This window comes from Pseudophryne corroboree, chromosome 3, assembly GCF_028390025.1.
Source record: "Pseudophryne corroboree isolate aPseCor3 chromosome 3, aPseCor3.hap2, whole genome shotgun sequence".
NCBI classification, from domain to species: Eukaryota; Metazoa; Chordata; class Amphibia; order Anura; family Myobatrachidae; genus Pseudophryne; species Pseudophryne corroboree.
In genome coordinates, this window is record NC_086446.1 from 500,362,973 (window position 1) to 500,389,876 (window position 26,904).

At 47.2% G+C, this 26,904-nt stretch overlaps 1 protein-coding gene and 1 non-coding gene across 2 annotated transcripts in view; one reads left to right on the forward strand and one right to left on the reverse strand.

The window, feature by feature from the left end:
• The window catches only part of TBCD (tubulin folding cofactor D), a 707,681-nt gene that overhangs the window by 513,261 nt on the left and 167,516 nt on the right, over window positions 1–26,904 (forward strand). Inside the window, exons 28-29 of the mRNA XM_063961004.1 lie at window positions 11,581–11,699; window positions 13,815–13,906. Of these exons, the coding sequence (XP_063817074.1) occupies window positions 11,581–11,699; window positions 13,815–13,906 (211 nt within the window). The remainder of the gene's footprint in view (window positions 1–11,580; window positions 11,700–13,814; window positions 13,907–26,904) is intronic.
• Window positions 24,537–24,653, reverse strand: LOC134899899 (U5 spliceosomal RNA). Its single transcript, XR_010173445.1, has one exon. It is a non-coding gene; the product is annotated as a U5 spliceosomal RNA (small nuclear RNA).

Here is a 26,904-nt window from a genome sequence, read left to right on the forward strand (position 1 = left end):
ACAAGTGGCGTTACCCTCTCCTGAGACGGCCGCACTTAAAGATCCATCAGATAGGAGGATGGAAAATATCCAAAAAGGTATATACACACATGCAGGTGTTATACTACGACCAGCTATTGCGACTGCCTGGATGTGCAGTGCTGGGGTAGTTTGGTCAGAGTCCCTGATCGAAAATATTGATACCCTGGACAGGGACAATATTTTACTGTCGTTAGAACAAATAAAGGATGCATTTCTTTATATGCGTGATGCACAGAGAGATATCTGCACACTGGCATCACGGGTAAGTGCTATGTCCATTTCGGCCAGAAGAGCTTTATGGACACGACAGTGGACAGGCGATGCGTAGAGGAGTTATTTGGGGTCGGTCTATCGGATTTGGTGGCCACGGCTACGGCCGGGAAATCCACCTTTCTACCTCAAGTCACTCCCCAACAGAAAAAGGCACCGACCTTTCAACCGCAGCCCTTTCGTTCCTTTAAAAATAAGAGAGCAAAGGGCTATTCATATCTGCCACGAGGCAGAGGACGAGGGAAGAGACAGCAACAGGCAGCTCCTTCCCAGGAACCGAAGCCCTCCCCGGCTTCTACAAAAGCCTCAGCATGACGCTGGGGCTTCGCTAGCGGACTCGGGGGCGGTAGGCGGTCGTCTCAAGAATTACAGCGCGCAGTGGGCTCACTCGCAGGTAAATCCCTGGATCCTGCAGATAATATCTCAGGGGTACAGGTTGAAATTAGAGACAGAGCCACCTCGCCGTTTCCTGAAGTCTGCTTTACCAACGTCCCCCTCAGAAAGGGAGACGGTTTTGGAAGCCATTCACAAGCTGTATTCTCAGCAGGTGATAGTCAAGGTACCTCTTCTACAACAAGGGAAGGGGTATTATTCCACTCTTTTTGTGGTACCGAAGCCGGATGGCTCGGTAAGGCCTATTCTAAATCTGAAGTCCTTGAACCTGTACATAAAGAAGTTCAAGTTCAAGATGGAGTCACTCAGAGCAGTGATAGCGAACCTGGAAGAAGGGGACTTTATGGTATCCTTGGACATCAAGGATGCGTATCTCCACGTTCCAATTACCCCTCACACCAGGGGTACCTCAGGTTCGTTGTACAAAACTGTCACTATCAGTTTCAGACGCTGCCGTTTGGTTTGTCCACGGCACCTCGGGTCTTTACAAAGGTAATGGCCGAGATAATATTTCTTCTTCAAAGAAAAGGCGTATTAATTATCCCATACTTGGACGATCTCCTAATAAGGGCAAGGTCCAGAGAACAGCTAGAGATGGGTTTAGCACTATCTCAAGAGGTGCTAAAGCAGCACGGATGGATTCTGAATATTCCAAAATCCCAATTAATGCCGACAACTCGTCTGCTGTTCCTGGGGATGATTCTGGACACAGTTCAGAAAAAGGTTTTTCTTCCCGAAGAAAAAGCCAAGGAGTTATCTGACCTGGTCAGGAACCTCCTAAAACCAGGAAAGGTGTCTGTACATCAATGCACAAGAGTCCTGGGAAAAAATGGTAGCTTCTTACGAAGCAATCCCTTTCGGCAGATTCCATGCAAAGGGATCTGTTGGACAAATGGTCAGGGTCGCATCTTCAGATGCACCTGCGGATAACCCTGTCGCCGAGGACAAGGGTATCCCTTCTGTGGTGGTTGCAGGAGGCTCATCTATTGGAGGGCCGCAGATTCGGCATGCAGGATTGGATCCTGGTGACCACGGATGCCAGCCTGAGAGGCTGGGGAGCAGTCACACAGGGAAGAAATTTCCAGGGAGTGTGGTCGAGCCTGAAAAAGTCTATTCACATAAGCATTCTGGAACTAAGAGCAATCTACAATGCTCTAAGCCAGGCGGAACCTCTGCTTCAAGGAAGACCGGTGTTGATCCAGTCGGACAACATCACGGCAGTCGCCCATGTAAACAGACAGGGCGGCACAAGAAGCAGGAGGGCAATGGCAGAAGCTGCCAGGATCCTTCGCTGGGCGGAGAATCACGTGATAGCACTGTCAGCAGTATTCATCCCGGGCGTGGACAACTGGGAAGCAGACTTCCTCAGCAGACACGACCTTCACCCGGGAGAGTGGGGACTTCATCCAGAAGTTTTCCACATGCTATTAAACCGTTGGGTAAAACCAATGGTGGACATGATGGCGTCTCGCCTCAACAAAACACTGGACAGGTATTGCGCCAGGTCAAGAGATCCGCAGGCAATAGCTGTGGACGCGCTGGTAACACCTTGGGTGTACCAGTCGGTATATGTGTTTCCTCCTCTGCCTCTCATACCAAAGGTATTGAGGATTATACGGCAAAGAGGAGTAAGACTAGTGGCTCCGGATTGGCCAAGAAGGACTTGGTACCCGGAACTTCAAGAGATGGTCACGGACGATCCGTGGCCTCTACTTCTGAGAAGGGACCTGCTTCAGCAGGGTCCTTGTCTTTTTCAAGACTTACCGCGGCTGCGTTTGACGGCATGGCGTTTGAATGCCAGATCATAAAAGGAAAAGGCATTCCAGAAGAAGTCATTCCTACCTTGATAAAGGCAAGGAAGGAAGTCACCGCGAAGCATTATCGCCGTATTTGGCGAAAATATGTTGCGTGGTGCGAGCAGCGGAGTGCTCCGATGGAGGAATTTCAACTGGGTCGTTTTCCTACATTTCCTGCAATCAGGATTGTCTATGGGTCTCAAATTGGGATCTATTAAGGTTCAAATTTCGGCCCTATCAATATTCTTCCAAAAAGAATTGGCCTCAGTCCCTGAGGTCCAGATTTTTATCTAAGGAGTACTGCATATACAGCCTCCTGTGGTGCCTAAGGTGGCACCGTGGGATCTAAATGTAGTTTTAGATTTCCTCAAATCCAATTGGTTTGAACCACTAAAGAATGTGGATTTGAAATATCTCACATGGAAAGTGACTATGTTACTGGCCCTGGCTTCGGCCGGGAGAGTATCTGAACTGGCGGCTTTGTTTTATAAAAGCCCTTATTTAATTTTCCATTCGACATAGGGCAGAGCTGCGGACGCGTCCGCATTTTCTCCCTAAGGTGGTATCAGCGTTTCACCTGAACCAGCCTATTGTAGTGCCTGCGGCTACAGACGACTTGAAGGACTCCAAGTTGTTGGACGTTGTCAGAGCCTTAAAAATATACATTTAAAGGACGGCTGGAGTCAGAAAATCTGACTCGCTGTTTATACTGTATGCACCCAACAAGTTGGGTGCACCTGCTTCTAAGCAGTCGATTGCTCGTTGGATTTGTAACAAAATTCAACTTGTACATTCTGTGGCAGGCCTGCCACAGCCTAAATCTGTTAAGGCCCATTCCGCAAGGAAGGTGGGCTCATCTTGGGCGGCTGCCCGAGGGGTCTCGGCATTACAACTCTGCCGAGCAGCTACGTGGTCAGGGGAGAACACGTTTGTAAATTTTTACAAATTTGATACCCTGGCAAAGGAGGACCTGGAGTTCTCTCATTCGGTGCTGCAGAGTCATCCGCACTCTCCCGCCCGTTTGGGAGCTTTGGTATAATCCCCATGGTCCTTTCAGGAACCCCAGCATCCACTTAGGACGATAGAGAAAATAAGAATTTACTTACCGATAATTCTATTTCTCGGAGTCCGTAGTGGATGCTGGGCGCCCATCCCAAGTGCGGATTATCTGCAATACTTGTACATAGTTATTGTTAACTAATTCGGGTTATTGTTTAGGAAGCCATCTTTCAGAGGCTCCTCTGTTATCATACTGTTAACTGGGTTTAGATCACAAGTTGTACGGTGTGATTGGTGTGGCTGGTATGAGTCTTACCCGGGATTCAAAATCCTCCCTTATTGTGTACGCTCATCCGGGCACAGTACCTAACTGGAGTCTGGAGGAGGGTCATAGGGGGAGGAGCCAGTACACACCACCTGACCTGTAAAAGCTTTACTTTTGTGCCCTGTCTCCTGCGGAGCCGCTATTCCCCATGGTCCTTTCAGGAACCCCAGCATCCACTACGGACTCCGAGAAATAGAATTATCGGTAAGTAAATTCTTATTATCACAGCAGTCATCCTGCTGCAAAGCAGATAACTCAGGCCTTGGCAGCCTGGGCGGTGAGAAACATGGTTCCGGTATCCACCGTTAATTCAGAGGCAACTAGAGACTTGATTGAGGTACTGTGTCCCCGGTACCAAATACCATCTAGGTTCCATTTCTCTAGGCAGGCGATACCGAAAATGTACACAGACCTCAGAAAAAGACTCACCAGTGTCCTAAAAAATGCAGTTGTACCCAATGTCCACTTAACCACGGACATGTGGACAAGTGGAGCAGGGCAGACTCAGGACTATATGACTGTGACAGCCCACTGGGTAGATGTATTGCCTCCCGCAGCAAGAACAGCAGCAGCGGCACCAGTAGCAGCATCTCGCAAACGCCAACTCGTTCCTAGGCAGGCTACGCTTTGTATCACCGCTTTCCAGAAGAGGCACACAGCTGACAACCTCTTACGGAAACTGAGGAAGATCATCGCAGAATGGCTTACCCCAATTGGACTCTCCTGGGGATTTGTGACATCGGACAACGCCAGCAATATTGTGCGTGCATTACATCTGGGCAAATTCCAGCACGTCCCTTGTTTTGCACATACATTGAATTTGGTGGTGCAGAATTATTTAAAAAAACGACAGGGGCGTGCAAGAGATGCTGTCGATGGCCCGAAGAATTGCGGGCCACTTTCGGCATTCAGCCACCGCGTACAGAAGACTGGAGCACCACCAAACAATCCTGAACCTGCCCTGCCATCATCTGAAGCAAGAGGTGGTAACGAGGTGGAATTCAACCCTCTATATGCTTCAGAGGATGGAGGAGCAGCAAAAGGACATTCAAGCCTATACATCTTGCCACGATATAGGCAAAGGAGGGGGAATGCACCTGACTCAAGCGCAGTGGAGAATGATTTCAACGTTGTGCAAGGTTCTGCAACCCTTTAAACTTGCCACATGTGAAGTCAGTTCAGACACTGCCAGCCTGAGTCATGTCATTCCCCTCATCAGGCTTTTGCAGAAGAAGCTGGACACATTGAAGGAGGAGCTAAAACAGAGCGATTCCGCTAGGCATGTGGGACTTGTGGATGGAGCCCTTAATTCGCTTAACCAGGATTCACGGGTGGTCAATCTGTGGAAATCAGAGCACTACATTTTGGCCACCGTGCTCAATCCTAGATTTATAACATACGTTGTATCTCTCTTTCCGGCAGACACAAGTCTGCAGAGGTTCAAAGACCTGCTGGTGAGAAAATTGTCAAGTCAAGCGGAACATGACCCGTCAACATCTCCTCCTTCACATTCTCCCGCAACTGGGGGTGCGAGGAAAAGGCTAAGAATTCCGAGCCCACCCGCTGGCGGTGATGCAGGGCAGTCTGGAGCGAGTGCTGACATCTGGTCCGGACTGAAGGACCTGCCAACGATTACTGACATGTCGTCTACTGTCACTTCATATGATTCTCTCACCATTGAAAGAATGGTGGAGGATTATATGAGTGACCGCATCCAAGTAGGCACGTCAGACAGTCCGTACGTATACTGGCAGGAAAAAGAGGCAATTTGGAGGCCCTTGCACAAACTGGCTTTATTCTACCTAAGTTGCCCTCCCTCCAGTGTGTACTCGGAAAGAGTGTTTAGTGCAGCCGCTCACCTTGTCAGCAATCGGCGTACGAGGTTACTTCCAGAAAATGTGGAGAAGATGATGTTCATCAAAATGAATTATAATCAATTCCTCCGTGGAGACATTCACCAGCAGCAATTGCCTCCACAAAGTACACAGGGACCTGAGATGGTGGATTCCAGTGGGGACGAATTAATAATCTGTGAGGAGGGGGATGTACACAGTGAAAGGGGTGAGGAATCGGAGGATGATGATGAGGTGGACATCTTGCCTCTGTAGAGCCAGTTTGTGCAAGGAGAGATTGATTGCTTCTTTTTTTGGTGGGGGCCCAAACCAACCAGTCATTTCAGTCACAGTCGTGTGGCAGACCCTGTCGCTGAAATGATGGGTTCGTTAAAGTGTGCATGTCCTGTTTATACAACATAAGGGTGGGTGGGAGGGCCCAAGGACAATTCCATCTTGCACCTCTTTTTTTTCTTTCATTTTTCTTTGCATCATGTGCTGTTTGGGGACAATTTTTTTGAAGTGCCATCCTGCCTGACACTGCAGTGCCACTCCTAGATGGGCCAGGTGTTTGTGTCGGCGACTTGTGTCGCTTAGCTTAGTCACACAGCGACCTTGGTGCGCCTCTTTTTTTCTTTGCATCATGTGCTGTTTGGGGACAATTTTTTTGAAGTGCCATCATGCCTGACACTGCAGTGCCACTCCTAGATGGTTCAGGTGTTTGTGTCGGCCACTTGTGTCGCTTAGCTTAGCCATCCAGCGACCTCGGTGCAAATTTTAGGACTAAAAATAATATTGTGAGGTGGAAATTATGGTTATTGGGGTTAATAATACTATGGGATCAAAATGACCCCCAAATTCTATGATTTAAGCTGTTTTTTAGGGTTTTTTGAAAAAAACACCCAAATCCAAAACACACCCGAATCCGACAAAAAAATTTCGGTGAGGTTTTGCCAAAACGCGTCCGAATCCAAAACACGGCCGCGGAACCGAATCCAAAACCAAAACACAAAACCCGAAAAATGTCCGGTGCACATCACTAATTATTTTCCAGTGTCAGTTGGCACTGGGTGTGTGCTGGCATACTCTCTCTCTGTCTCTCCAAAGGGCATTATTGGGGAACTGTCTCCTTATAACTATATCCCTGTGTGTGTGGGGGGTGTCGGTACGAGTGTGTCGGCATGTCTGATGCGGAAGGCTCAGCTAAGGAGGAGGTGGAGCAGATGATTGTGGTGTCGCCGTCGGCAACGCCGACTCATGTTTGGATGGACATGTGGAATGTTTTAAATGCAAATGTGACCTTATTACATAAGAGATTGGACAAAGCAAAGTCCAGGGAAAAAGTAGGGAGTCAATCCACGGCTTCGGCTGGGTCACCGGGCCCTTCTGGGTCTCTAAAACGTCCCCTATCCCAAATAGCAGACGCTGATACCGACACGGACTCTGACTCCAGTGTCGACTACGATGAAGCGAGGTTACAGCCAAGGGTGGCAAAAAGCATTCATTATATGATTGTTGCAATAAAAGAAGTTTTGCATATCACAGATGATCCCTCTGTCCCCGACACGAGGGTGCGCATGTATAAGGAATAGAAACCTGAGGTAACCTTTCCCCCATCTCATGAGCTGAACGAGTTATTTGAAAAAGCTTGGGAAACTCCAGACAAAAAACTGCAGATTCCCAACAGGATTCTTATGGCATATCCTTTCCTGCAAAGGACAGGGTACGTTGGGAATCCTCTCCCAGGGTGGACAAGGCTTTAACGCGCCTGTCCAAGAAGGTGGCGCTACCGTCTCCGGACACGGCAGCCCTCAAGGATCCTGCTGATCGCAGACAAGTAACTACTTTAAAATCTATTTATGCGCATACGGGTGCTTTACTCAGACCGGCAATTGCATCGGCATGGGTGTGTAGCGCAGTTGCAGCTTGGACAGATACCTTGTCAGCTGACCTTGATACCCTAGACAGGGATACCATTTTATTGACCTTAGGTCACATTAAAGACGCAGTTTTTTATATGAGGGATGCTCAAAGAGACGTTGGGCTGCTAGGTTCAAGAGCCAACGCCATGGCGATTTCTGCTAGGCGAGCCCTGTGGACCCGCCAATGGACGGGTGATGCCGACTCAAAGAAGCATATGGAGGTTTTGCCATACAAAGGTGAAGTTTTATTTGGGGAAGGTCTCGCGGACCTGGTTGCCACAGCTACTGCGGGTAAATCTACCTTTTTGCCTTTTGTTCACCCACAGCAAAAGAAAACTCCACAATATCAGATGCAGTCCTTTCGGTCGCATAAGTCCAGAAGAGGTCGGGGCTCATCTTTCCTCGCCAGAGGTAAGGGTAGAGGGAAGAGAGCACCTGCTCCAGCTAGTTCCCAGGAGCAGAAGTCCTCCCCAGCTTCTACTAAATCCTCCGCATGACGCTGGGGCTCCACTGAGGGAGTCCGCACCGGTGGGGGCACGTCTTCGACTCTTCAGCCAGGTCTGGGTTCTGTCAGAAATGGATCCTTGGGCGATGGATATCGTATCCGAAGGCTACAATTTGGAATTCGAAGAGGTGCCCCCTCGCCGATTTTTCCAGTCGGCCTTGCCAACTTCTTCCCCAGAGAGGGAAGTAGTGTTAGCTGCAATTCAAAAGATGTGTCAACAGCAGGTGATTGTCAAGGTTACCCTAGTCCAACAGGGGAAAGGGTACTATTCGACCCTGTTCGTGGTCCCGAAGCCAGATGGTTCGGTCAGACCCATTTTAAATCTAAAATCCCTAAACCTGTACTTGAAAAAGTTCACATTCAAGATGGAATCGCTCCGGGCGGTGATCTCCAGTCTGGAAGGGGGGGATTTTATGGTGTCACTCGACATAAAGGATGCATACCTTCATGTCCCCATATATCCTCCTCATCAGGCGTACCTGAGATTCGCTGTACGGGACTGTCATTACCAGTTTCAGACGTTGCCGTTTGGGCTTTCCACGGCCCCGAGGATTTTCACCAAGGTGATGGCGGAGATGATGGTGCTCCTGCGCAGGCAGGGAGTCACAATTATCCCATACTTGGACGATCTCCTGATAAAAGCAAGATCGAGAGATCAATTGCAGAAGAGCGTGTCGCTCTCCCTGAGAGTGCTACAACAACACGGTTGGATTCTCAATCTGCCAAAGTCACAATTGATTCCAACGACTCGACTATCATTCCTAGGCATGATTCTGGACACGGAACAGAAGAGGGTCTTTCTCCCGATGGAAAAAGCCCAGGACCTCCAGAACATGGTCAGAGACTTGCTAACACCAAAAAGAGTGTCTGTTCATCAATGTACTCGAGTTCTGTAAAAAAAAAAAAAAAAAATGGTGGAAGCCTACGAGGCCATCCCCTTCGGCAGGTTTCATGCAAGGACATTTCAGTGTGACCTCCTGGACAAGTGGTCCGGGTCCCATTTACTAATACATCAGAAGATAAGCCTGTCCCCCCGGGCCAGGGTGTCTCTCCTGGGGTGGCTGCAAAGTGCTCACTTTCGAGAGGGTCGCAGGTTCGGCATTCAAAACTGGATTCTGGTGACCACGGACGCAAGCCTCCGAGGATGGGGAGCAGTCACACAAGGAAGACATTTTCAGGGGCTATGGTCAAGCCAGTAGGCTTCTCTACACATCAACGTACTGGAATTGAGGGCCATATACAACGGCCTACGACAAGCGGAGAATCTTCTTCGCGACCTACCGGTTCTGATTCAATCAGACAACGTCACAGCCGTGGTTCATGTAAACCGCCAAGGCGGGACAAGGAGCAGAGTGGCGCTGGCGGAAGCCACCAGGATTCTTCGCTGGGTGGAAAATCACGTAAGCGCTCTGTCAGCGGTCTTCATTCCGGGAGTGGACAACTGGGAAGCAGACTTCCTCAGCAGACACGATCTCCATCCAGGAGAGTGGGGACTTCATCAGGACGGTTTTTCAGAGATAACAGGTCTTTGGGGAATTCCTCACATAGACATGATGGCGTCACGCCTCAACAAGAAGCTTCGGAGGTATTGTGCCAGGTCAAGGGACCCTCAGGCAGTAGCGATGGACGCCCTGGTAACACCATGGGTGTTTCCGTCGGTCTATGTGTTACCCCCTCTTCCTCTCATCTCAAAAATATTGAGAATCATAAGACAAAAAAGAGTGAAAACAATCCTCATTGTTCCAGATTGGCCTCGAAGGGCCTGGTATTCAGATCTTCAGGAGATGCTCACAGAAGATCCATGGCCTCTTCCTCTCAGGGAGGACCTGTTACAACAGGGGCCCTGCGTGTTCCAAGACTTACCGCGGTTACGTTTGACTGCATGGTGGTTGAACACCGAATCCTAGCTGGGAAAGGTATTCCGGAGGAAGTCATCCCTACTCTGATAAAGGCTAGGAAGGAGGTGACGGCAAAACATTATCACCGTATCTGGAGGAAATATGTTTCTTGGTGTGAAGCCAAGAATGCTCCTATGGAAGATTTCCATCTGGGCCGTTTTCTCCACTTTCTACAGACAGGAGTGGATATGGGCCTAAAATTAGGCTCCATTAAGGTACAGATTTCGGCCCTGTCTATTTTCTTTCAGAAGGAATTGGCTTCTCTCCCTGAAGTCCAAACTTTTGTAAAGGGAGTGCTGCACATCCAGCCTCCTTTTGTGCCCCCAGTGTCACCTTGGGACCTTAACGTGGTGTTACGGTTCCTGAAGTCTCACTTGTTTGAACCTCTTCAAACGGTTGAATTGAAATTTCTCACTTGGAAGGTGGTCATGTTGTTGGCCTTGGCATCTGCAAAGCGGGGGTCCGAATTGGCGGCCTTGTCTCACAAGAGCCCCTATTTGACCTTCCATGTGGATAGAGCAGAGTTGAGGACTCGTCCTCAGTTTTTGCCTAAGGTGGTTTCTTCATTTCATATGAACCAACCTATTGTGGTGCCTGTGGCTACGGGTGACTTGGAGGATTCCAAGTCCCTGGATGTAGTCAGGGCCTTAAAAATCTATGTAGCCAGGACGGCTCGGGTTAGGAAAACAGAAGCACTGTTAATCCTGTATGCAGCCAACAAAGTTGGCTCTCCTGCTTCGAAGCAGACTATTGCTCGCTGGATCTGTAACACGATTCAGCAGGCTCATTCTATGGCAGGATTGCCGTTAATAAATTCGGTAAAGGCACATTCCACTAGGAAGGTGGCCTCTTCTTGGGCAGCTGCCCGAGGCGTCTCGGCTTTATAACTTTGCCGAGCGGCTACCTGGTCAGGTTCAAACACTTTTGCAAAGTTCTATAAGTTTGATACCCTGGCTGATGAGGACCTTGCGTTTGCTCAGTCGGTGCTGCAGAGTCGTCTGCACTCTCCCGCCCGGTCTGGAGCTTTGGTATAAACCCCATGGTCCTTACGGAGTCTCCAGCATCCTCTAGGACGTAAGAGAAAATAAGATTTTAAACCTACCGGTAAATCTTTTTCTCCTAGTCCGTAGAGGATGCTGGGCGCCTGTCCCAGTGCGGACAAAATCTGCAAGGCTTGTATATAGTTGTTGCTTACATAAGGGTTATGTTACAGTTGAGATCAGTCTTTAGCTGATACTGTTTTTTTCATACTGTTAACTGGTTGCGTATTTTCCAGGTTGTACGGTGTGGATGGTGTGGGCTGGTATGAATCTTGCCCTTAGATTAACAAAATCCTTTCCTCTTATTGTCCATCTCCTCTGTGCACAGTTTCTCTAACTGAGGTCTGGAGGAGGGGCATAGAGGGAGGAGCCAGTGCACACCCATTCTAAAGTTCTTTATAGTGCCCATGTCTCCTGCGGAGCCAGTCTATACCCCATGGTCCTTACGGAGTCCCCAGCATCCTCTACGGACTAGGAGAAAAAGATTTACCGGTAGGTTTAAAATCTTATTTTTTCTTTTTGTAATGATATATGCACTTTTAATATTAGTCACAGAATTCCCTCTTGTTTTACGTTTAGATGAGATATTGGAATATTACATTGCACAGCTGCAGAGCGCGGAAGAGATGACTCGCTGTGGCTTTTCCCTAGCCTTGGGAGCCTTGCCACGGTTCATGCTGAAGAGCAAGCTACAGCAGGTACCCCTGAAGTGTACATATTACCCCACCGGTCCCTGTCTTAGCACCGTGCCATGACACACGGCAAGCATGTGTGACATCATCTTACTGACACTGTGACTGATCTCTTACTAGTATAGAAACTCTGAGTGTGCACTAAGTGAGGATATGGAAATAAATTACATGACACGAGCAGTTTTCCTGGTATTGCACCAGAAAGGAGATTGCCATGATCCAAAGCCCTGGGACATGTCATTCTCATCATGTCATCACACGCAAACATCAGAATACATCTATATGCATAGAGCAAAGGAAGGTAACCTGTATCTCTGGATGGGACTTGGAATTCAGCCACAATTGTCCAAACCTAAAGAGAGTAAAGATGGCTTTTAGTTTATGTTTGTGTTTACTTACCACGTACAACATGAATTAATGTGAAACAGAAACTGTGTGTACGCTTGATAATAGCTTGCATAGTGGCCAGCAGTCCCTAGGTTCTAGGGCAGCTTTTGAGATGTCCTTATTTTTCAGCCTTCAAATATGCACAGTACAGTTACCCTTCTAGTTATGTGGTATTTTATAAGTGAATATTTATAGATGTGTCCACTCAGTTTTCATTTAATTACATAGCTTAAGCTAAACCAAGCAGTGCTTCAGGGGAAAACCTGAAAAGTTAAATATATATATATATATATATATATATATATATATATAGTATAAAATGTGAGTAACATTTCACTGTATTCAGCATGCACAGTTTTTAGTGTATTTTCAAAATTAGGTCAATTTACAGAGGCATTTCCAATGACCCATACCCACTATATGAAGAACTAGGTAAACCTTACACACATACAGAAGCATCCACCATGGGCCTGATTCTGAGTCACACGCTAAGACTGGTATCAGACGTACATTTTTCTTTTTGTTACTGCATCTACAGTAAGTTGCACTGCTCGTGTGATTTTGCCGTTTTCAAGATGCACACACAGAGTTTGTAGTGCGCGTACCCATCCGGGGCGGTGTCTGTGACAGCTGTCACTGGGGAGGAAGAGATTACAGTCCGGGGATAGGGTAAAAACCGCAACAGTCTGGACCATATGGAGAGGCTGTAATCTCTCCCTCCCAGCCTTCCTGGTGACAGCTGCTACAGCCTCTTCCCAATTCCCAGACTGGACCACACGCTACAAGATCCCCAGGAGCCAATTAACCAATCCCTTTACTTTTTAACAGAGCTGTAGTGGTCTGTCAGATGAACACTGATAATTGTGTTATGGTTCATCTGCAAATTTTGGGGTTTAAAGCTTCTTAAAAATAAAAGGCTAGCTTTTGGTTAACCTCATAAATTAATAATATGTTAATTTATGCGAATTATATGAATTTTACAGACCATATTATTTAATAGGAGCAATTTGTTTTCTTCAGTTTTCATCAAATATGCAATCGCACATTAAGAGGCATAGGGGGTAATTCAGAGTTGATCGCAGCAGCAAATTTGTTAGCAGTTGGGCAAAACCATGTGCACTGCACGGGGGGGGGGGGGGGGGGCAGATATAACGTGCAGAGAGAGTTAGATTTTGATGGGTTATATTGTTTCTGTGCAGGGTAAATACTGGCTGCTATATTTTTACACTTCAATTTAGATTTCAGTTTGAACACACCCCACCCAAATCTAACTCTCTCTGTACGTTATATCTGCCCCCCCTGCAGTGCACATGGTTTTGGCCAACTGCTAACAAATTTGCTGCTGCGATCAACTCTGAATTACCCCCATATTCAGTTGGCAGCAGGGTTTACCGCCCTGCTAAAGTTTCTGGTTTAACGCATGGAGCTATTAAATTATTAGCCAGTTTTCTTGTGCGGTAAGCCCGCCGCTAATGTATGATATTACATAGATTTCGGGTTAAGTGCCTGTAATCTATGGGTCACCCTGCGCGGTAAGCCCCTGAGGGTATACCGAACGCAGATGTTTTTATCCCATTAAGGAACTGTTGAGCAGTGTGTACGGGAAGAGAAGAGCCATCCCATGCCAGTCATTGAAGACGATGAGAATTGTTTGGTGCACAGATATGATTTCACATGTAAGAACTGGATGTATAAGAGCACTTACTATATGAAACCTCTTATTTTTTCTTTGAGGTACTGGAAGGCCTGAAGAGGATCACCTGCATTTCTCGGAAAGATGTCGGCTTTGCTGAAGCTAGAAGGGATGCCCTGAAGGCCATCTCCCAGTACGTAATTTATGCTGCTCCTGACAACTTAATGATTTATGTAATAATATATGTGTATCTCCTGTTGTCATGTGTACATACTGTTTTAACGATTATGGGGATGTGATTATAGCAATGTGCTCGCAGGTATAATATTGTGAACACATTGTAGCGAAGTCTATCTCTTATCAGTGACTGGTGTCTTCTACAGCTCATGTTTGGTGTGAACATTTTACATATATAGCTTTACGGAAGCTTTAAGGGACATTGACTAGGAAATTTTGTTTCTAGGCAAGAATATTACAGAGAAATGGGAGGTATTTAAAGCATTGCTCGCTAGTTATACTGGTAAATTCATTCCTATGGGCAGCAAACGAATTAGTAATTCCAAACCAGTGTGGTTTAACAAAAAGATTAAAGAACTCATGGCCAAAAAGAGGCGAGCATTAAGAAAGTATAAATCAGATGGGAAGGCGGAGTCATTCCAGTACTATAAGGATTGCATCAAAATAAGCAAAAAAATAAATCAGAGCGTCTAAAATAGAAATGGAAAAGCTAATAGCAAAAGTAAGTAAATCAAACCCCAAAAAGTTTTTTAAATACATCAACAGCAAGAGATTAAAGGAGAGTATAGGCCCTTTAAAAGGCGAGTTGGACGCTCTAATCAAAACGATAAAGACACAGTGGAAAAATTAAACAAGTTTTTCTCATCTGTATTCACAAGAGAGGACCAGATGGAGGGATTAATGCAAAACCAAGCAATGATAATGTCCCACTGCTAAATGCTTATTTAAGTAAAGAAGTAGCCTGTGACCTATAAAAAAAAAAAAATTAAGATTAGTAAATCACCTGGTCCCGACAGAATTCACCCAAGGGTTCTCATGGAGCTACTCTGACTCGCTTACATCAGGCATGGTTCCCAAAGACTGGTGTATAGCGGAAGTAGTGCCGATATTCAAAAAGGAAAGTTCCTTGAAGCCAATAAGGTTATTAATAGGAACCAACATGGATTTGTGAAGGATAGACATGTCAAACTAACTAACTTAATAGGCTTTTATGAAACAGTTAGTGCGAATCTAGATCAGGGAAAAATAAGATTTTAAACCTACCGGTAAATCTTTTTCTCGTAGTCCGTAGAGGATGCTGGGGACTCCGTAAGGACCATGGGGATAGACTGGCTCCGCAGGAGACATGGGCACTTTAAGAAAGACTTTAGGTATGGGTGTGCACTGGCTCCTCCCTCTATGCCCCTCCTCCAGACCTCAGTTAGAGAAACTGTGCCCAGAGGAGACAGACAGTACGAGGAAAGGATTTTTGTTAAACCAAGGGCAAGATTCATACCAGCCCACACCATTCACACCGTATAACTTGTGTATAAACTAACCAGTTAACAGTATGAAAAAACAACATAACATCAGTCGGAGACCGATGAAAACTATAACATAACCCTTATGTAAACAAAACTTTATACAAGTCTTGCAGAAGTAGTCCGCACTTGGGACGGGCGCCCAGCATCCTCTACGGACTAGGAGAAAAAGATTTACCGGTAGGTTTGAAATCGTATTTTCTCTTACGTCCTAGAGGATGCTGGGGACTCCGTAAGGACCATGGGGATTATACCAAAGCTCCCAAACGGGCGGGAGAGTGCGGATGACTCTGCAGCACCGATTGAGCAAACAGGAGGTCCTCCTCAGCCAGGATATCAAACTTATAGAACTTTGCAAATGTGTTTGAACCCGACCAAGTAGCAGCTCGGCACAGCTGTAGTGCCGAGACCCCTCGGGCAGCCGCCCAAGACGAGCCCACCTTCCTAGTGAAATGGGCCTCCACCGATTTTGGTAACGGCAATCCAGCCGTCGCATGTGCCTGCTGAATCGTGTTACAGATCCAGCGAGCAATAGTCTGCTTTGAAGCAGGAGCGCCAACCTTGTTGGCTGCATACAGGACAAACAGTGCTTCTGTTTTTCTGACTCTAGCCGTTCTGGCCACGTAAATTTTCTAAGCCCTGACCACATCAAGGGACTCGGAATCCTCCAAGTCTCGTGTAGCCACAGGCACCACAATAGGTTGGTTCATATGAAAAGACGACACCACCTTAGGCAAAAATTGAGGACGGGTCCGTAATTCCGCTCTATCCATATGGAAAACTAGATGGGGGCTTTTATGAGACAAAGCCGCCAATTCCGACACTCACTTAGCCGAAGCCAAGGCTAACAACATGACCACTTTCCAAGTGAGATATTTTAACTCCACTATTTTAAGTGGTTCAAACCAGTGCGACTTAAGGAAACTCAACACCACGTTAAGGTCCCAAGGCGCCACCGGAGGTACAAAAGGAGGCTGAATATGCAGCACTCCCTTCACAAAAGTCTGTACTTCTGGGAGAGAAGCCAATTCTTTTTGAAAGAAAATGGATAAGGCCGAAATCTGAACCTTAATGGAGCCTAATTTTAGGCCCAAATTCACTCCAGTTTGTAGGAAGTGAAGGAAACGGCCCAGATGGAATTCTTCCGTAGGAGCATTCCTGGCCTCACACCAAGAAACATATTTTCACCATATACGGTGATAATGTTTAGCGGTCACGTCCTTCCTAGCCTTTATCAGAGTAGGAATGGCCTCATCCGGAATGCCCTTTTTCCGCTAGGATCCGGCGTTCAACCGCCATGCCGTCAAATGCAGCCGCGGTAAGTCTTGGAACAGACAGGGCCCCTGTTGCAACAGGTCCTGTCTTAGAGGAAGAGGCCACGGATCTTCTGTGAGCATCTCCTGCAGATCCGGATACCAGGCCCTTCGTGTCCAATCTGGAACAATGAGATTTGTCTGTACTCCTCTTTTTCTTATTATTCTCAACACCTTTGGGATGAGAGGAAGAGGAGGAAACACATAGACCGACTGGAACACCCACGGTGTCACTAGGGCGTCCCCAGCTACCGCCTGAGGGTCTCTTGACCTGGCGCAATACCTCTACAGCTTTTTGTTGAGGCGGGACGCCATCATGTCTATCTGGGCAGTCCCCACTGACTTGCAATCTGTGCGAAGACTTCCTGATGAAGTCCCCACTCTCCTGGATGCAGGTCGTGTCTGCTGAGGAAATCTGCTTCCCAGTTGTCCACTCCCGGAGTGAACACTGAGGACAGTGCGCTTACATGATTTTCCGCCCAGCGAAGAATCCTGGTGGCTTCCACCATTGCCATTCTGCTACTTGTGCCGCCCCGCCGGTTTACATGAGCCACTGCGGTGATGTTGTCTGACTGGATCAGAACTGGTAAGTCGCGAAGCAAGGTCTCCGCTTGACGAAGGGCGTTGTATATGGCCCTCAGCTCCAGGACGTTGATGTGAAGACAAGTCTCTTGACTTGACCAAAGACCCTGGAAGTTTCTTCCTTGTGTGACTGCTCCCCAACCTCGGAGGCTCGCGTCCGTGGTCACCAGAACCCAGTACTGAATGCCGAACCTGCGGCCCTCTAGAAGGTGAGCACTCTGCAGCCACCACAGGAGAGATATCCTGGCCCTGGGGGACAGTGTGATAAACTGATGCATCTGTAGATGTGACCCGGACCACTTGTCCAGTAGGTCCCATTGGAAGGTCCTCGCATGGAACCTGCCGAACGGAATGGTCTCGTAAGATGCCACCATCTTTCCCAGGACTCGAGTGCAGTGATGCACTGACACCTGTTTTGGTTTCAATAGGTTCCTGACCAGAGTCATGAGTTCTTGAGCCTTTTCCGTTGGAAAATAAACCCTTTTCTGGTCCGTATCCAGAATCATGCCCAAGAAGATCAGACGAGTCGTAGGAACCAGCTGCGACTTCGGGATATTGAAAATCCAGCCGTGTTGCTGTAACACCTTCAGTGAAAGTGACACGCTGTTCAGTAACTGCTCTCGTGATCTCGCTTTTATGAAGAGATCGTCCAAGTACAGGACAATTGTGACACCCTGCTTGCGCAGGAGCATCATAATTTCCGCCATTACCTTGGTGATGATTCTCAGGGCCGTGGAAAGCCCAAACGGCAACGTCTGAAATTGGTAATGACAATCCTGTACCGCAAATCTCAGGTAAGCCTGATGAGGTGGATACATGAGAACATGAAGGTACGCATCCTTTATGTCCAGAGATTCCATAAAATCCCCCCCTTCCAGGCTGGCGATGACCGCCCTGAGCGATTCCATCTTGAACTTGAACCTTTTCAAGTATAGGTTCAGGGATTTTAAATTTAAAATGGGTCTGACCGAACCGTCCGGTTTTGGGGCTACAAACAGGGTTGAGTAATATCCCCTCCCTTGTTGAAGTAGGGGAACCTTGACCACCACCTGTTGAAGATACAATTTGTGAATTGCATTTACCACTATCTCCCTTTCTGGGGAAGAAGTCAGCAGGGCCGATTTGAAAAACCGGCGAGGAGGCACCTCTTCGAATTCCAGCTTGTAACCCAGAGAAACAATTTCTATTGCCCAGGGATCCACCTGTGAGTGAACCCAGATGTGGCTGAAATGTCGAAGACGTGCCCCCACAGGGGCGGACTCTCTTAGCGGAGCCGCAGCGTCATGCGGTGGATTTTGTAGAGGCCGGGGAGAACTTCTGTTCCTGGGAACTAGCTGTGTTGTGCAGCTTTTTCCCTCTGCCCTTACCTCTGGCAAGAAAGAACGCACCTCGTACTCTCTTGTTTCTTGTGACCTAAAGGACTGCATTTGATAATGTGGTGCTTTCTTAGGCTGTGAGGGAATATAAGGCAAAAATTTTGATTTACCAGCTGTAGCTGTGGAGACCAGGTCCGAGAGACCTTCCCCAAACAATTCCTCACCCTTGTAAGGTAAAACCTCCATATGCCTCTTTGAGTCGGCATTACCTGTCCATTGCCGGGTCCATAGGACTCGTCTAGCAGAAATCGACATAGCGTTGATTCTAGAACCCAGTAGGCCAAGGTCTCTTTGAGTATCTCTCATATATAAGTCAGCATCGTTAATATGACCCCGGGTCAATAAAATGGTACCCTTATCCAGGGTATCAATTTCCGTCGATAAGGTACCTATCCACGCTGCTACAACCTCCAGCCGACACTATTGCCGGTCTAAGTAAGGTACTAGAATGTGTGTAAATGGACTTTAAGGTAGCCTGCTGTTTGCGATCAGCAGGATCCCTGAGGGTAGCCATATCTTGGGATGGCAGCTTTACTCTTTTGGATAAGCGTGTCCACGCTTTTTCCCCCCCTTGGGGAAGATTCTCACCGTATCCTGTCCTTAGTCGGGAAAGGATACACCCTAAGAATCCTTTTGGGAATCTGCAGTTTCTTGTCTGGAGATTCCCCTTTTCAATAACTCGTTCATTAGATGGGGGAAAGGTTACCTCAGGTTTCTTTACCCTATACATGTGTACCCTCGTGTCAGGGACCGGGGGTTTCTCTGTGATATGCAAAACATCTTTTATTACAATAATCATATATTGAATACTATTTGCCCATTCTGGCTGTAACTTTGCATCATCGTAGTCGACACTGGAGTCAGAATCCGTGTCGGCGTCAGTGTCTTCTATTTTGGATAGTGGGCGCTTTTGAGACCCCGGAGGTCCCTGTGACATAGGGGAAAGGCAGGGTTTGACGCCTGTACATTCCCTAGACTCAGTGCAATAAATTCACATTAACACTAAAACATTCCACATATCCAACCAGTCAGGTGTCTGTGTTGCCGACGGAGACACCACAGTCATTAACTCCACCTCCTCCCTATGAGAGCCTTTTACCTCAGACATGCCGACACACGCGTACCGACACACCACACACTCAGGGAATCCTCTTATCTGAAGACAGTTCCCCCACAAGGCCCTTTGGAGAGACAGAGAGAGAGTATGCCAGCACACACCCAGCGCTATATGACCCAGGAAAAAAACACACAATATGTTTACCCAGATAGCGCTGTAATCTTTATTTTTGCGCCAAATTATGTGCCCCCCCCCCCTTCTTTAAAACCCTCTTTCACTGTGGATAAGCAGGGGAGAGTCCGGGGAGCTTCCTCTCAGCGCTGTGCTGTGGAGAAAATGGCGCTGGTGAGTGCTGAGGAAGAAGCCCCGCCCCCTCAGCGGCGGGCTTCTGTCCTGCTAAAATATATAAAAAACTGGCGGGGGCTCTTTATATATACAGTGCCTAGCTGTATATATCTACTTTTGCCAGAAAATAGGATTTTGGTACTTACCAGGTAAATCCTTTTGTTTGAATCCATGGGGGGCACTGGAGTACTCTTGGGATATGGACGGTGCGTAGCAGGGAAGGCACATTTAAATATTTAAATGAGCAACCCTCCTCTTCCTTCCTCCATACTCCCAGGATCCTCAGTGTTTTTTACTGAGCCGAATAGGAGCGACAGAGAAGTGAACAATGGAGAATTACATATAACATTATAAAATAACGGACAACAATAAAGTTGACACATAACGTTACTGACAACTACACAGTTGACACCATAACCGATAGAACTTGAAACTTTGAACCAGTCGGTGAGAATGTGTTACCATAAGATCCCCTGAACTTACCACAAACCAGGTAAAACTGCTCTGGGTGGGCGTCCAGTGCCCCCTATGGATTCAAAGAAAAGGATTTACCTGGTAAGTACCAAAATCCTATTTTCTTTTTCATCCACTAGGGGTCACTGGAGTACTCTTGGGACGTACCAAAGCTTCCCCCGTGGGCGGGAGAGCTGTTTGGCACCTGTAACACTAGGCGACCAAAGCTAGAAGCTGATGCCGCAAACATATCAAACATGTAAAAGCGCACAAACGTGTGCACTGCTGACCATGTAGCCGCACGGAAAAGCTGCGTCGTAGAAGCCCCACGACCAGCTGCCCATGAAGTTCCCTCATAACGTGTGGAATGAGCTGTTACTAATGTAGGCGGCTGTAACCTAGCATGAAGGTAAGCCTGACGTATGGTCAGTTTAATCCATCTGAATAAGGTCTGCTTAGAAGCTGGCCAACCCATATTGGCAGTATCATAGAGAACCAACAACGTGTCCGTCTTACGAACTGTAGACGTTCGGGATACATAAACGCGTAATGCGCGTACCACATCCAAAGTTCCAGACTTTCCTGTTAACACAGGAACTACTATTGGATGACTGATGTGAAAAAGATGACACTACCATTGGCAAGAAAGCAGGATTCGTCCGAAGTTCCGCTCTGTCATCATGAAACACCAAATACGGTGGCTTGCATGACAAGGCACCCAAATCTGAAACGCCCTGCCGAAGCTAAGGCTAGAAGAAAAACAGTTTTCCCAGTGAGAAACTTAATATCCACTTGTTGAAAGGGTTCAAAATATGAAGACTGTAAGAAATCTAAAACCAGAATCAAGTTCATGGCGCTGTAGGTGGAATGAATGGAGGCTGTACTCTGAGGACACCTTGCAGAAAAGTGTGTACAGACGGCAATAGAGCCCAAACGTCTTTGAATGTAAATTGACAAAGCAGATACCTGCACCTTTAGTGTAGATAAACGCAGTCCTCAATCTAACCCCGTCTGTAGAAATAACAAAAGACGGAATAACTTGAAAGCTGATGTCTGAAACTTCCGAGCTTCACACCAACCTATATAGGCACGCCAAATTCTGTAATAATGAGCTGCCGTAACTGGCTTCCTAGCACGTAACATGGTTGGTATAACCGATTCTGGAATGCCATCCCTTCTTAAGAGGGCGGCTCAACAGCCACCCCGTCATATGCCGCCGCGCTAAATCGGGGTAAAGGAACGGACCCTGTTGTAACAGGTCCGGACGTAGTAGGAGCGGCAAGGATCGTCTGCGAGTAGTCCGCGGAGATCCGAGAACCAAGCTCTCCGAAACCAATGAGGCGCTACTAGTATGACTGTGGCGGCCTCTCTTGTGATCCGTTTTAGCAACCGTGGGAGGAGCGGAATGGTGGAAATAGATACACGAGGCTGTACGGCCACGAGATTGTGAGAGCATCCGCCGCCCCTGTCGTTGGATCTCGCGTTCTGGACACATACTGGGGCGTTTGGTGATTGTGGCGAAATGCCATCAGGTCAACTTGAGGGTAACCCCCCTCTGGACCAGCATGTGAAACACTTCTGGATTTAATGCCCATTCTCCTGGATGAAAATCCCGACGGTTGAGATAATCCGCCTCCCAGTTGTCCACTCCCGGAATGAACACTGCCGACAATATCACTTGGTGATGCTCGGCCCAATTGAGGATTCGAGCTACTTCCCGCATTGCCATGCGGCTTCTCGTTCCTCCTTGTTTGTTTATGTACGCGACCGCAGTCGCGTTGACTGACTACACCTAGACAGTCTGAGACCGAAGCATGTGCACTGCTTGCCGTAGCGCATTGTAAATTGCCCGGATTTCCAGGACATTTATAGACAGCAATCTTTTGTGATACGCCCAGAGACCCTGGAGCTGACAATTTTGAACTACAGCTCCCCAACCTCTGAGGCTCACGTCCGTCGTTAGAATTATCCAATTCCAGGCGCCGGATCGTTTTCCTGCGGTTAGATTGTGTACCTTGAGCCACCAGAGTAGAGATACTCTGACCCGTGGTGACAACCTCACCCTGTGGTGAGTCTGCAGATGCGAGCCCGACCACTGTGCGAGCACATCCAGTTGAAAAGGACGTGAGTGAAAACTTCCGAACTGAAGCGCTTCGAAAGCCGTCACCATTGTGCCTAACAGACGAATGCACAAAAGTACCAAGACTGTGCATGGTACCAGATGACGAATACTCTGTACTTTCTGTTCTGGTAGATAATTTCCTTGATCTACCGTATCGAGAATCATTCCTAGGAATTAAAGTCATCAAGACGAATTTATATGTGATTTCTTGAAGTTGACTCCCACCGTGCTGAACCAGTACATTGTACGTTAGTAATGTATTTAGGAGTCTTTGTCGAACTGGAGCTGTGATGTAGAAGGTTATCTAAGCACAGAACCATTATCACCACCCGGGATCTGAGAATAACTTATCACAGACATCAGCCTTGTGACAACCTGAGGCGCTGATGAGAAACCAAACAGGAGAGCTTGAATGGTGGACTGCCAACGTTTAAGTATGCCAGATGTAGTGGCAAATTTTTTAACGCGTAAGAACACATCATTGAGTTTTTAGGGAGAATATGATTTCAGTGGTTGTAAACCTGCAATCACTGATCGCATGAATTCCACTGATTGAGCCTCTTTCGGTTTAATATGGAATATAACAGTCGTCCGGCTGCGGTACTACAAACAAAATTAAAATAACCTTGAATCTAGGAGAGACTGAATAGCGGTCTATAGAGCTGCCCTTTGTGTCCTCTGACACAGGTTGGCTGGTTTTGGATCTAGCCTTGACAAACCACCGCAAAGGTGGTAGACAATGGAACTCTATGTGTGATTGACACTAATTATGTTACCGCAGATCTGTGGATCTGAGTAATAATGTCGAATGAAACATCAGAAGAAATGCTCGCCCAAAAGAAGAAACAAGGCAATTAAAAACTTGCCATGCCATTGGCTTGACAGCAGCCGTTGTGTCCGAACGACAATTAAACCACCTTCTCGACCACGTGTAGTCATGTTGTGTGTTGTAGGACCTACTGGAAAAGACTGAGGTTTAAAAGATTTGAACCCTGGTGCAGTTTTCCTTGTAAGAACTGTAAATAGACTCTCACGCTGGAGCGTGATAACTTTTACTTCCTAATTTAGGAGTAAATAACACATTTTCGCGTAAGGCCACGCAAAGCGTCTGTCAACCACAAAGATTGATGGTGAACTAAGAGAACTAACATGGCTGACATCTATAGCAGACATGCGTAAATCCTCAGGCGATATACCAATGTGAGTAACAAACCGTCGAAACTGTTCTGAGGCCAGAACTGGCTATTAACTACGTTATTTATGCGACTATAACGTTGGTAACCCAAACACCAACTACAGCATAGACATTGCCTTTAGCATAGCTTGAATGTCCACTCTCACTAGTCATTAAGTGTAGTTGTAGGTGGGACCTGGAAAGATTTGACACCCAGAAATGCTGTCATAGACTCTGGTATAGTGAATGGCTTAATAATAGAATTAGAACAATGGACACACTCACACACACGCCCGCACAGGCGCTCGCTGCGTTCTATCTTATAGAAACGCTTGCATTTGAAATAGGTTCCTTAGTGGCATTAAAACTCAGAACCTTGCGTCTGGCATTGAATCGTTTTGTACCACACAGCCGATGTTAGCATGCGCCCTCTGATGGGTACTATTTATTTATATTTATCATCAGCCATTCACACAGCGCACACACACTCCGCAGCGCTCCCACAGAGAACACATGACCCTCCAGAAGAGTATGTGACTTTGTTATAAACAGTTAGATGTAGCCGCCCAAACAGGATTAGTATAGATGTCCGATTCGGACTGGTATTCCCACTGTGCACGTGCATTCCCTTAGATATCTTAAGTAACGTGTACATAAACTATAAAAGTATTGCTGCATACCTTCTTGTGACAGAAAATTCCCAACACCACCCCTGCTTCTCTAGTGGGGAAGTGTTGTAGGACCGCAGAAACATGTCCTGGATAAAGAAACAGGAAATTAAGTTAAAATGGTGTCCAGTCATGTGCGTAGTGCCATGTGCTTCCACCATATGTTATTTTATTTTTATTTATTTTATTTATTTTAACTTCAATCAGAAGGGGCATGCAAAAATTGAGATAAAACTCAGTTTTGCTCCTCTCCACGGAAATCTTTAGTAAAAGGCGAAAGATTTGTTAGTTCTGAAGCATAAGAAAAAATAAACAATACAAATCAATTTCCAACTTACAGTAATGTTAGTCACAACAGATCAGGTATACATTACATATTACTGCCTATATATGCAAGATATACATATGTAATATACTTCCTACGTATATATGACATACTACAACATCTACATGTCATCTATACATCTGTAATAAATCACCATGCATATATTAGATACTACAACATATGCATATTATCCATAACATATGCATGCAATCGTGACCTGTGCATATGAGATACTCTCCTGCTTACGAGACAGGCGCTTTAACCACTAAGCCACCACAACACATCGGGTATAATCATCCCCCCCCCCCCCTGTGTCCTGCGAATTCCCCATGTGCAGCCATAGTGCTCTCCCCTTTCCCACTGACATAGCTAGCGGAAGGGAGCCGGAGAGCAGTGGGGGACGGATGCAGAAGCCCAGCAGCGGCAGCCTGTCTGTCCGCGGCTGGGCTGAATAGCGGGCAGCGGGAGCGCACTGTGATCAGTGCGCGACCGCTGAGCACAACGTGCGGCCTGACTGTATGTAGCGGCGGGGAGCATGGAGCGGGCGGCCATCGTGGTTTCCGTAGCGGCGGGGAGCATGGAGCGGGCGGCCAGCGGTGGAAGACCACGCTCCCAGCACCTGCTGTGTGTCTGGGAGCGTGTAGTACTGGGGGAGTGCACTAACCTTGCGGAAGCTGTGGAAGCTAACTGCATGTAGCCTCCTCCTTCGTCTTGCGGCAGCAGCGCTGAAAGCGCCTGTTAGAAAAAATATGACTTCTCTGAAATCTCCTCCACCCAGCGTGTACATGTGGAGGAGATGGACGCTCAATCCCGGACCCTCACTTCTCTGTAAGTGGGGAAGGGACCGCATGCTGCCTGGCTGACACGGCCGTGCTTTTCCTACAAGCGCCCACGTGTCAGCAGCGGCTGGAGGCAGTACAATCCCGGACCCACACTTCTTAGTAAGTGGGGAAGGTATTGTCTGTAAAATCAAAATCAAAAATAAAAGTGTAAAAGTAAAATCAAAATTGAGCTTTCAGCTCATGATGTGCTTCCCTGAGGCACATAAAAAAACACTGAGGATCCTGGGAGTATTGAGGAAGGAAGAGGAGGGTTGCTCATTTAAATATTTAAATGTGCCTTCCCTGCTACGCACCGTCCATATCCCAAGAGTACTCCACTGACCCCTAGTGGATGAAAAAGAAAATGAGGTTATATTGCTGCCCAGGGCGCCCCCACTGCGCCCTGCACCCTTACAGTGACTGCCGTTTGTGTGTGCTGTGTGGGAGCAATGGCGCACAGCTTAACTGCTGTGCGTTACCTCAGTGAAGATCTGAAGTCTTCTGCCGCCTCTGAAGTCTTCTTTCTTCTCATACTCACCCGGCTTCTATCTTCCGGCTCTGTGAGGAGGACGGCGGCGCGGCTCCGGGACGAACTCCAGGATGAGACCTGTGTTCCGACTCCCTCTGGAGCTAATGGTGTCCAGTAGCCTAAGAAACAGAGCCTTCAAACTCACAGAAGTAGGTCTGCTTCTCTCTCCTCAGTCCCACGATGCAGGGAGTCTGTTGCCAGCAGGCTCCCTTAAAATAAAAAACCTAACAAAATACTTTCTTTCAGGAAACTCAGGAGAGCTCCCTGTAATGCACCCAGTCTCCTCTGGGCACAGTAGTAAACTGAGGTCTAGAGGAGGGGCATAGAGGGAGGAGAGCCAGTGCACACCCATACCTAAAGTCTTTCTTAAAGTGCCCATGTCTCCTGCGTAGCCCGTCTATCCCCATGGTCCTTACGGAGTCCCCAGTATTCTCTAGGACGTAAGAGAAAGAGGGGTGTGATCTTTATATACTTTGCTAAAGCTTTCGATACAGTACCTCACAGGATACTTCTCTATAAATAAGGAGAAATGGGGCTAGGAAGCACAATGCACACTTGGGTTAGAATTTGGTTGGATAATAGGGAGCAGCGAGTGGTGGTAAATGGAACTTTATTGAAATGGACTGAAGTATTAGTGGTGTGCCACAAGGGTCTGTACTTGGACGACTATTGTTCAACATTTTCATAAATGATCTAGAAGTAGGTCTAGAGGCCACATCTTGAATACTGTGCACAATTATGGGCACCATACTACAAATAGGATATTTTGGAACTATAAAAGGTTCAGGGATGGGTGACCAAATTGATTAAGGGGATTGAGACACTCTAATACAAGGAAAGAATTGCTAGGCATGTTTACACTGGAAAAAATGAGATTAAGAGGGGACA